This window comes from Hemitrygon akajei, chromosome 22 (assembly GCF_048418815.1).
Source record: "Hemitrygon akajei chromosome 22, sHemAka1.3, whole genome shotgun sequence".
NCBI classification, from domain to species: Eukaryota; Metazoa; Chordata; class Chondrichthyes; order Myliobatiformes; family Dasyatidae; genus Hemitrygon; species Hemitrygon akajei.
The window spans coordinates 32,604,237-32,616,610 of record NC_133145.1 but is presented as its reverse complement, the minus strand read 5'-3'; the positions used below and the strand labels follow the sequence as shown (position 1 = coordinate 32,616,610).

Here is a 12,374-nt window from a genome sequence, read left to right as displayed (position 1 = left end):
ATCAGGTCTACAGTACATCTCCCTGTGCGCATATATTCACAGGGAGGGTAGAAATCTAGTTTGATTAATCCTTGGTGAATAAGGAAGGATTAGTAAGATTAATCTTTCCTTATTCAACATTCTTGGAACCGATTCGTGCTATCTCAGGAATTAGCATTTCTTTAACTACATAATATCTGGAGAGTCTAATTTTACCACTGTGTTGGAGCACAAAAAACACTCAAACTCACTTTTGTTGTTTGCAAAATAATAATAAAAGGGAAAGGCAGAAATATAAATTCATATCATGGGGCTTTCCAGCAAATTACAGAGACTTGCTCTATATTTGTCTCCAGGGATTTTTTAAATTGTCTGAATCTGCCTGTTGAATTTCTGCATTCACAATGACCCATCACCATATACACAAGTAAATGATTCTTCTTATTGGGGTTGACTGATTAAATTTTCCCAGCTTTAATCCTTTTACATGTCAGGATCATGATCAAGACCTTTGTTTTGCAGCAAGTTATGATTGATAAATTTAGAGACTAGTTGCAAATAACATGGATCTGCAAGCTCTTGCTTTCATTCCACATACAATGACAGTAATATGATTATTATTCTTTTTAGGTATAATTCTTTCTGTAAAATATTTTAATGCAAATTACAGAAAATTCTTATTTTAAGATTGCTTCGGAAGCAACACTGAGATGTACAAAATAAATTCTGAAGATTCAATAAAGTGCAATTTCAGGAAATTTTCTCATAAAGGTCTTGAGCCTCCCAGTTTCCGTTTTCAAGCTGAGACTGTTTTCTTGGAGCCAAATTAACACTTAATACTGGATCTTTAAATACCTAATCTGAATTGAATAATTTAGCAGAGTGAGCTCATCAGTGGGATGGTAGAATTATCCTCAATATCTCCAAACGAATGCAGGGAAGACTGAAGGCCTGAGACATAACCTAATGCAACGGCTGCGGAAAGAGAGCTCGCTACCCGCGTCTCGATTTTAAATATATGCATTGCTGGAGATTTGAAAAGAAATTGATTTTGTCGAGACAGTCAGGAGCCATAGGGAGTGGTACAGAATAGAAGTTTAAAGTCGATCGGAAATGAGTAAGTGTCGGGGCTGTCATCTCAAGTGGCTTATTAAAAAGCAGGAAACGGAGAAGTGAAGTAACACTCACGCACACGCAGAACGCCGCTACAGCGCAGGTACTGCAGTTTTGCGTGTATTTATATTAAAGTGAGCTGGAACTGCTCTTTAAAAAAACTCCACCGGGCTCTGCAGACTAGCCTCTCGTTTGCTGTGTGTACAGTTGCCAGGTAGCGAACACACAACATTACCAATGGCGTCGAATGCTAAACGGCGGGCACGAAGCATCCGGTTTGAAATCGGTGATTTTACATATGAATACCGGCTGTCCCTGTTAATGCTGTTGAAGCAGGGGGAACAGAGAAAGGTTTGTATTTATCATTTGTCTTCACTCTTACCGTCCAATCAATAAACTGGTGCACTTCCAATCATGCCCTTAATTTATAATGTTGCATGTGCTTAGTTGTTACACCCTTTGTTTCCTACACTAAATCGTTTCACAGTCCACATTATAGGAGACGTGAATCAGTCTGCACAGAGGAACACGATTTCATAGTCTAATACCACTCAAGGTGAATTTTATTTTCGGGGTTCAACCAAGAAATTTGAATTAAATTATATAATTCATGCTGTGCGGATTTGAGCATACCCCTCCATTAATATTTACAAAACGCAAATGCTTCAGTGTACTAAACATTCAGAGAGGGACCGGTGGCGACATTGTGTCAACAAGAGTCAAACATATACCCTGAAATGGTGTTCAATGCTCCGCTTTAGTTTTCTGACCTTACGCTGGGGTGAAGATCACATATCAAGTTTTTATTTCCACTGCAGGAGGGTTCGGCGCAGTATATATATATATATATATATAGCAACAACTTATTGATGAGATTCTGATATTTTACCTGCACTGTGCCAGTTTGCAGGCAAAACAAAAAGGGCCAACATTATAACGAGGCCAAAGCATCCAAACTTCTCAGAAAGGCGAAAGTGCAAAACATCTGTGCATTGAATTTGTGCATCCACCCTTATAGGTAGTTGCAATGGGTAGATAATGCGAATTTTTGTGGGATTGCACTGCTGATGGAGTCAGGGGTAATAATGCTTGCAAAAACTGAACAAGCCGTTAGATGAATGGCAGGCACTGGATTCCAAGGGAACACTGCCCAACGCTTCACAGCAGACGGAGCTCCATACAGCCAAACATAGGATTACAGAGGGAGAGGAAAACCAGGTTAATCTGTTGCCTGAGCAACATGTTTCAATGCCAAACTATCAACAGAACATTCAGAATGCCAAAAACAGCAAATAAATCACTGCTGACAAGCGAGTTAATGAAAGAAATGGGAGGAAGGGCCGAACCCACGCTGCTTGGACGCAGGCACCGTTTGTAAATCAAGCGCTTTTTAAAATTGTGTTTCGTGGCTCCTTGAGAGGCAGGGCGAGTTACGCTGAAATTTCTTTTAATGCTAGGAATAGATTTCGGCCGGTTTACCCGGGGCAGGGCAGCACAAACATTGGTAACTAGGGTCTGATTTATTTTGAATGGGTTGGGATTGAGTGTAAGGGATGAGCCGAAAAGAAATGCCTTCAGCAGGAGACGCTGGCGGGAAAAGCAGACGCTCCAAAGGATTGCCGAGGAGCGATAGGACTAATGTCTTTCAACGCTTCTTGGACAAGAGAGCCATATCAAGCTCTAAAGAGGAAACGGTTGGTTTATTTTTTACAGGAGATGAATGAATGGTGTAGTTTCTAAATAGGGCACATGTCACGGTGTTTGTACTAATTTGGCATTTCTACTGCCCTTTAGAAGTCACTTCTCCACAGATTAATCCTTCTGTCTAAAATACACCCCGACTTGGCTGACAAAAGAGAACTGGGAGGTAAGAATAATTTTATTCGAAAGGAACGGTTTCTTAAACTTGATTAGAGGTGTAGGATGTGGTTGAAAGTGATTGAAAGACAGGACTCGAACTTCCCGAATGTAGCAGCGTTTCACATCAGCTAAGCAGAGAGTGAACACTTTTGACAACTTCAACAGTAGATCAACAATTGTGAATATTATATAATAACAAAACTGCAGATGCAGAAAATCTGAAATAAAAACAGAAAGCATTGGGAGCTGAGCGGGTCAGCCAGCAAGTGTGGCGAGAGAAGCAGAATTTAAACCTTGGACTGAAATATTAATTTTGTTTCTCTTTCCACTGATGCTGTCCAATCTGCTGAGTTTCTCTGAAAACAAAAAATAAAGTTGAGTGTACTTAAAAAACAAAGAAACACCTGCCTTACTGACAGAGCCAGAGCATTACTCCAGACTTGTGAGTAACAGTTCCTTAAGTTCAGTGTGTTTATATGCTTACTTTTTTGTTTAATACCACAAGACACTGTATAGCCTGAATGATTAACAGGAGTAGGCAACAGTTAGAAGGCCATAAACAAAGCATTCATTTAAATTATTCATTCAAGGTTGCAATAACTTTATAAAGATATAAATACAGGATGAAAGTCCACTGCCATTGGCTAAAGCAGGGTTGTGGTAGATTACCCTCAAGCAGTTACTTTATCCTCCCTAAGAGGACCTAAATCAGGGAAATTATAGTTCAGGGAATTTACCCAATTATTGCCTACAAAATGAACTCCTTCTCAAACATTTAAGTTGGTGATGTTACCTTGTACTTTGCCCCGAGTGTAAAAGTAAAAGATAGGTGGTTAATGACTGTAGGTTGCACAACATCAATGCAAACAAACACAAGTTATAGTGTGCTATTTCCCAGTCATTGACTAATAACCAATATGATTGAATTGGTTGGAAGCTGAACAGCTGAGGATAGCAATGGACTTTAGAACACAGGGACAAGTTGATGGAATTGGAAAACAGCTTGCCAATAAAATTTAATTACAGAAAATGCAAGGTCGAGGAAGAATGGGAAATGTTGATGCAAATGAGAAGGAAAAATTGCACCTAGAGGTAGATTTGTATATATATTCGTTGAAAGTGAAATGGCCAATTGAGAAAGAGGTTAAAAAAGTATTTGGGATCTTGGGTTCTTTAAATATAAGGTTTTATAAATAAAGGCCTTGAGTGCAAGAGTGTGGGAGTCATGATGAACTTTTATAAAGCTCTGATTTGGCTCCAGATGCAGTATTGTGCTCAGTTCTGGGCACTTTAGCAAAGGCAGGAATGCAATGAAAGGGGGGGATTTAACAACATAATTTCAGGAATGAAAGATTTTAGTTATATGGATTGACGAGAGAACATCAGGCTGTTCTTTTGAGAAGGAGGAACTTGTGAAGAGATCTGATAGAGCGATTTAAAATATTGAAACATGTAGGCAAGTATTAACTGTTCCCATGGGCAGAAGGATTTAAACCTAAGGACACAGGATGGTGGGATTGGCAAAAGAATCAAAAGTTATATAAAGTAAAAAGTAATTACCCTCTGAGTGCTTAGAGTTTAGAATGCACTGACACCTGTGGTAATGGAGGCTGGTTTAGTATGGGTGTTCTAAGGAGAAATGATAAGAATGAATTTGCGGAGATACAGGGAGAGGCCAGAGGACTGAGACAAGTTAGGTTTCAGCGCTTACTTAATAAATTTACTTCAGGTCCATAAGGCAATAAGACCATAAGACATAGGAGCAGAATTAGGCCATTCAGCCTATCGAATCTCTGCCATTCCATGATGGCCGTTCTCAGATCCCACTCAACCTGCCTTCTTGCCATATCCTTTGATGCACGGTCCAGTCAGGAAACAATCAACTTCTGCTTTAAATAAACACATGGACTTGGTCTCCACTGCTGTCTGTGGCAGAACGTTCCACAGATTTACTCTTGTCTGGCTAAAAAACAATTTCCTTACCTCTGTTCTAAAAGGTCATCCCTCAATTTTGAGGCTGCTCCCTCTAGTTCTGGATACCCCCACCATAGGAAGCATCCTTTCCACATCCACCCCATCTAGTCCTTTCAATATTCGGTAGGTTTCAATGAGATCCCCATGCATTCTTGTAAATTCCAATGTGTACAGGCCCAAAGCTGTCAAACGCTCCTCATATTTTAACACCTTCATTCCTGGAATCATTCTCGTGAACCTTCTCTGGACTCTCTCCAATGACAACATATCCTTTTTGAGATATGGGGCTCAAAACAGTTGACAATACACTTAAGTGCAGCCTGACTATTGTCTTATAAACCTCAACATTATCTCCTTGCTTTTATATTCCATTCCTCTTGAAATGAATGCCAACAATGCATTTGCCTTCTTTTCCACAGACTCAACCTGTAAATCGACCTTCTGGGAGTCTTGCACAAGGACTCCTAAGCAACTCTGCACCTTTGATGTTTAAACCTTCTTCTCATTTAGATAATAGTCTGTACTATTGCTCCATCTATCAAAATGCATTGTCATACATTTCCCAACACTGTATTGCATCTGCCACTTCTTTGCCTATTCTTCCAATTTGTCTAAATCCTGTTGCAGTCTCATTGCTTTGTTAGTACTACCTACCCCTCCACCTATCTTCTTATCATCGGCAAACTTTGCCACAAAGCCATCAATTCTATTATCCAAATCATTGACAAACAATGTGAAAAGTAGTAGTTCCAATACTGACCCCTGAGGAACACTAGTAGTCACTGGCAGCCAAACAGAAAAGGCCTCTTTTATTCCCACTGGCTGCCTCCTGCCTATCAGCTATTTTGCTATCCATGCCAGTATCTTTCCTGTAATGCCATAGGATTTTATCTTGTTAAGCAGCCTCATATGTGGCATCTTATCAAACATCTTCTGAAAATCCAAGTAAATGATATCCACTGCCTCTCTTTTGTCCACCTGTTTGTTACTTCCTCAAAGAACTCTAACAGATTTGTCAGGCAAGATTTCCCTTTAGAAAACCATTCTTTGACTTATTTTATCATTAGTCTCCAAGTACCTTGACGTCTCATCCTTAATAATAGACTCCAACACTTTACCAACCACTGGAGGTTAGGTTAACTGGCCTATAATTTCCCTTCTTTTGCCTCCCTCCCATCTTAAAGAGTGGAAAGACATTTACAATCTTCCAGTCCTCTGGAACCATGCTAGAATCAAGTGATTCTTGAAAGATCATGACCAGTGCTTTGGTTATCTCTTCAGCAACCTCTCTCAGGACTCGGATGTATTCCACCTGGCCCAGGTGACTTATGCAGCTTAAGATGTTTGAGTTTGCCTAGCACTTTTTCCTTTTTAATAGCAATGACACTCACTCCTGCTCCCTGACACTCAGGGACCTCTGGAACACTGCAAGTGTCTTCCACAGTGAAGAATGATGCAAAGTACCCATTATGTTCATCTGATACTTCATTGTCCCCCATCACTACCTCACCAGCATCATTTTCCCGTGGTCTAATATCAATTCTCACTTCCTTTTACTCTTTATATAACTGAAAAAACTTTTGGTATCCTGCATTATATTATTGGCTAGTCTGCCCTCATATTTCATCTTTTCCCTTCTTGTAGCTTTTTTAGTTGCTTTTTGTTGGATTTTAAATCTTCACGATCATCTGACTTTCCACTCACTTTTGCGACCTCATATGCACTATGCTTGGCTTTTATGCAGTCCTTAACTTCGCTTGTCAGTCATGGTTGTCTACCCCTGCCATATGAGACCTTCTTCCTCTGTGGGACATATCTATCCATGACTACCATGGATGACGAATAGATCCATTGGATTCTCCGAGGATAGAGTTGCTGTGGCGTTTTTGGATCAAATAGTTTTATCTACAGTAGCCGTTGGCCTGAAATAAGATTGTTAAATAAAAGTTGAAATTAAGATAATTTCAAGAACTTAACAAATCAACTAAAATCTAATTTGGTTCATAAGGAGAAGTACCTACCCTTTGACCCAGTCTGACCCATTCTTAACTGCAGGCACACAGCACCGTATGTTTTACTCTAGCCCAGTATAGTAAGGGAAAGAACGAAACAAATACTAATCCATCTTTGAAATTAGAAATGTTTTCCACTCTAAACACTAGCATTTTGGTAAAAACAGTGGAAGTTGTAACATAACAGTTAAATTGAGGAAGTATTGTATCAGTACTCTTTTTCTGGCATTTACACTTCTTTGGGAGAATTTATTGAGAGATCCATTTTCAAACTGAATGATCTGCTGAAGTATTTTATCAGTGAGAAATCCCAAGGTACAATATTGCATTAACCATTGTCAAAAGCTCTTGTACCAGGGAAATCTGGACATGGATAACTCTGGAGACGAGGGATTAAATGGAATATTTTAGTGATGATTGGGAACCGCAGATGTTTTTAGACCAGCCCATCTGATGTCTGAAGTAGCTGTCCCTGTACATTGCTAATGAGGTTCTCTGTATCACTCGAATCTTTGTTTTATTTACAAATGGTATCGCCCCCATCACATCCTTTGGAGTTGTTGGGGTTGTTAATGTACATGGTTCATTTCACTGTATGTTTTAATGTGCATGCGATAAATAAACCTGAATCTTGAAATCTTGAAATAAGTTTCGATTTGTAATGCAGAGCTTTAGAATTGTTAGTAGGAGATCATATTTCTAGCCACACAACCTTTCAAGTGATTTGGAGAATCATTTAAAGGAGAATGCAGATGCTGGGATCCGGAGCAAAGTATAGACTGCTAGAGACCTGACCTGTTGTGTTTCCCTAGTTGTTTGTTTTTGCTTTTAAAGTTTGTCAAGTTTGGTTCTTGGCCTGTCTATTCAAATATGCACTCAGTGGTACCTCCTGTACCTAATAAAGAGGCCACTGTGTGTACGTTTGTGGTCTTCTGCTGCTGCAGCCATCCACTTCAAGGATCAAAATGTTGTGTGTCCAGACATGCTCTTTTGCACACCACTGTTGTAATACAAGGTTATTTAGAATCAGGAGGAAAGTACAAGAGCCTAAAAGCTCTCACCATCAGGTTCTGGAACAGTTATTAACCCTCAACCATCAAGCTCTCGAACCAAAGGGGATACCTCACTCAATTTCTTTGGCCATGAAATGTGGACTCATTTTCAAGGACTCTTCATCTCATGTTCTTGCTATTTATTATTTATTTATTTTTTTTAATTTTTGCATTTACACAGTTTGTTCACTTCTGAACACTGATTGAACGCCCAAGTTCATGTAGTCTTTCATCGATTCTGTTATGGTTATTACTTTATGGAGTTATTGAGTATGCTCGCAAGACAGTGAATCTCAGGATGGTATATGCGCTTTGGTAATAAATTTACTTTGAACTTTGAGCTACTGTTGCTTTCCTGTCAGCTTGAGCCAGTCTGGCCATTCTCCTCTGACCTCTCTGATTAATAAGAAAATTTCACGCACAGAACTGCCACTCACTGGATGTTTTTTGTTTTTCACACCACTCTCTGTAAATTTGAGAGATTGCTGTGTGTGAAAATCCCAGGAGATTAGCAGTTTCTGAGATACTCAAACTACCCGGTCTGGGACCAACAATCATTCCACAGTTAAGTCAAGTGACTTTTATTGTTATTTTGACCATAACTGCTATGTATAGTACACAGTAAAAATGAGACAATGTTTTTCAGGACCATGGTGTTACAGGTGTCAGTCCAGGTTCTGGGTATTAAGGAGTCTGATAGCTTGGGAGAAGAAACATTTACATAGTCTGGTCATGAGAGCCTGAATGCTTCGGTACCTTTTCCCAGATGGCAGGAGGGAGAAGAGTTTGTATGAGGGGTGCGTGGGGTCCTTTATAATTCTGTTTGCTTTGCGGATGCAGCATGTACTGTAAATGTCCGTGATGGCGGGAAGAGAGACCCCGATGATCTTCTCAGCTGACCTCACTATCCGCTGCAGGGTCTTGCCATCTGAGATGGTGCAAAGTTACTTAGATGGCATTTCTTCCCCACTCTGATGTTTGTTCCAAACAATAACTGAATCTCTTGACCAAGTCTGCATGCTTTTATGCATTGAGTTTGTGCCATGTGATTAGCTGATTAGATATTTGCATTAACATGCAGGTGTACAATTGTACCTAATAAAGTGGCCACTGAGCATATTTCAATACTGACTACAATCCAAAACTACTTAATTTATTGTAATGGACTTTAAACATCATATGACAATCAAAAGCAAATGCAAGCTCTTTCCTTCTTTATAAAGAACTCTAATGGGGAACTAATGTGTACTGACGAAGGGTCTGGGCCTGAAACATCGACAGTTTATTCCTTTTCATTGATGCTGCCCAACCTGCTGAGTTCCTCCAGCATTTGTGCGTGTTATCCTGTGCAGCAGATTCCTTTTGCTAGAGGTGACTTTTACTGTTGGTTTTCAGATATCTTTTAGGAAGCGGTTTCATTTGTGAATGTCTAAGCATGAAGTAAAATCTTCAAGTAGGCCGACTAGGTAATCATTTTCATACCAGGAAGTAAAAAGCACATGCCTAGAAAAATAGATTTTCATACTGTTTTGGTGTCTTAAACTGTTGCCCGCTGCCTCAAGTTGTATTAATTCCCCTTTGGTTTGTATGGAGAGGTTGTAAAGTAAGATTGAAATGACATTAAGATAATTTGCACCTCAAAATTTATGTTATAACAGGGTCTGCATTATTCTGGCTGGCACTTGAGCAATTTATTGTCACTGCTGGCGTTTTGCTTTTCACCATTCTCAGAGGCGTACCAGAGTTTTAAGTTGTTATTCTGATAGCAATCAGACATTGGGAGTACTGACTTATGACTATTGTTGAGTAGAAGGGACTGGAGGGGAGAAGGAGGGAGCTACTTGTTTGATTCTTTATGACACAGAGGAGCAGATATACGAGGACAAGACCTGAAAGTTGTACCGTGTGCCATGGGTCAGCAAAGCTACCAGTTCTATCACTGGAAGAGCCCAGCAGAGAGTATTTTGGTTGGTATTGCTCAGAAGTGAGAAGTGAGGAATGCTGAAAGAAAATAATAGCTCACCAGATAGGCCAAGGTGAGCCATTACTTCTCTTTCAATTACTCTCACTTTACGCGCGCGCGCACACACACACACACACACACACACACACACACACACACACACACACACACACACACACACACACACACACACACACACACACACACACACACACACACACACACACACGTGTGTGTGCTACTTAACTACATGCTGTATGCACCCTATCCCCTCTTACTTCTTCCAACCTCAACCTATAATTGGATTCTTTGGGTTGAGAAACCTCCTCTGTTGCAGCTATAAGAAACTTGAATCCACCAAGTGTGAGAAAAATTTCCGTTCATATGAATGCAGAATTAGAGCAGCCAACAGCTAACTAAATGTTAATTTACATCCTTTGATTGGAATGACATGAATACAGTGGAATGAACTTGTATGAGGAAGAGCTTTATCTACATTTCAATTGAGCTCAATCTAATGTGGAATGTTTTTGGTGACACCAACTGTAAGGAGATAGGGAAATGTTTCATTCTTAAACACTAACCTTACACACCCTAAATAATACTTAATAGTTTATTTTTTGAAATTGTTTTAACTTACGTCACTTTATAATGGCAATGTCAATTAGTAAAAAAAAGTGCATTGTTGTTATAAGGCAGTGAAATACAGTGAATAACATTATTCTAATGAAGAGTGCGATTACATTTAAAGTTCAAAAGCTTAAAGTAAATTTATTATCAAAGTTCAATAGGTTTCAATAGGGACATTTAATGTCAGAGAAATGCATACAATATACATCCTGAAATTCTTTTTCTTCACAACCATCCACAAAAACGAAGGAATGCCCCAAAGAATGAATGGCAGTTAAATGTTAGAAAACCAAATCCCCTCCCCCAGCTCCCTCCTGCCATGCACAAACAGCAACAGGACGATGACCCACCTCCCCCACCAGCCAAAAAGCATCGGCACCCTCCACCGAGCACTCAAGTGTGCAGCAAAGAATCCATAAAGACACAGACTTGCTGTACCCTGAAGACTACTTGTTCACTCGGTTATTCGACGTACCACAGACGCTCTCTCTCCCTAATAAGAGAAAAAGAGGTGTCCCCATTTCACAGCGAGTATGTATATGCCACTGAGATTCATTTTCTTGTGGGCATTCTCAGATAGAAACAAAGAAACACAATAAAATCAATGAAAAGCTACACACAAAGACAAACAACCAATATGTAAAAGAAGACAAACTGTGTAAATACAAAAAAAAAGTAGTAAATAAGTAAGTAATAAATAGTATTAAGAACATGGGTTGTCGAGCCTTGAATGTGAGCCAATAGGTTGTGGAGTCAGTACATAGTTGAGGTGAGTGAAGTTATCAACGCTGGTTAAGAAGCCTGATGGTTGCAGGTAATAACTGTACCTGAACCTGGCAGTGTGGGACGTCAGGCTCCTGCACCTCCTTTCCGAAGGCAGCAGCAAGAAGAGAGGCCTTCCTGGATGGTGGGGGTTCTCGATGATGGATGCTGCTTCTTGTCCCATAGAGGAATACTTAGTTACTCAGTTATGGCATGGCAACGAGATTCAAATTTCAGCATTAGCAGCTGTAATTGGCACCAGAAGAAAATCAAATGCAAAGAGAATGTCAGCAATCGATATTTCTTTGATAGGTGGCCTTAGACATTCTCTGCCCTCTGCTTTCTGTATTAGGATTTCATGACCAACTCTATGTCAATCACAGAAGGTACGAGTGGGGCTGTCAAAAGGAACAACACCATTCACATCAATCCACTAAACAGGTTCTTCTCCCACAACAGGAAAAAATATTATAGATTTAGAAATCGAATATTTAAAGGAAATAATGAAGACAGAGTTTCTGCAGATGCTGGAAATCCAGAGGAACACACACAAAATACTGGAGGAACCGAGCAGGTCAGGCAGCAAATATGGAAATGAATAAACAGTCGATCTTTCGGACCAAGACCGTTCTTCAGGACTCAAAAGGAGGAGGGAAGATGTCAGAATAAAAAGGTGGAGGGGGAGGGGAAAGGAGGACTTGCTAGAAGTTGATAGGTGAGGCCAAGAGGGTGGGAAATGTAAGGGGCTGGAGTAGAAGGAATCTGATAGGATCAGGGGGAGGCAATAGGCAGGTGAGCAGAAGAGATAAGAGACCAAAGATTCAAAGGTTCATTTTATTATCAAAGTACGTCTGCAGTATACAACTCTGCGATTTGTCTTCTTCAGCTAGCCATGAAATAAGAAAAGCCATGGGAGTCATTGAAAGAAAAGACATAACCCCCCCTTCACAAAATAGAAAAAGAAGCAAAAACTCACAAACCCCAAACCCCCCACTCCCTCCCTCACAAAAAACTAACATATCTCTCACA

At 39.9% G+C, this 12,374-nt stretch overlaps 1 protein-coding gene across 6 annotated transcripts in view; it reads left to right on the top strand.

Moving 5' to 3' along the window:
- Positions 1-1,232: 1,232 nt before the first annotated feature.
- The window catches only part of tex47 (testis expressed 47), a 60,233-nt gene continuing 49,091 nt past the window's right edge, over positions 1,233-12,374 (top strand). For 3 of the 6 annotated variants that reach the window (XM_073025923.1, XM_073025921.1, XM_073025919.1), the window contains exons 1-2: positions 2,503-2,786; positions 2,887-2,959. In XM_073025923.1, coding sequence (XP_072882024.1) covers positions 2,646-2,786; positions 2,887-2,959 — 214 coding nt within the window. In that variant the 5' untranslated portion in view covers positions 2,503-2,645. Of the gene's footprint in view, positions 1,444-2,502; positions 2,787-2,886; positions 2,960-12,374 lie in introns of those variants that run through there. The other 3 variants (XM_073025920.1, XM_073025922.1, XM_073025924.1) reach the window with 3 other exon arrangements.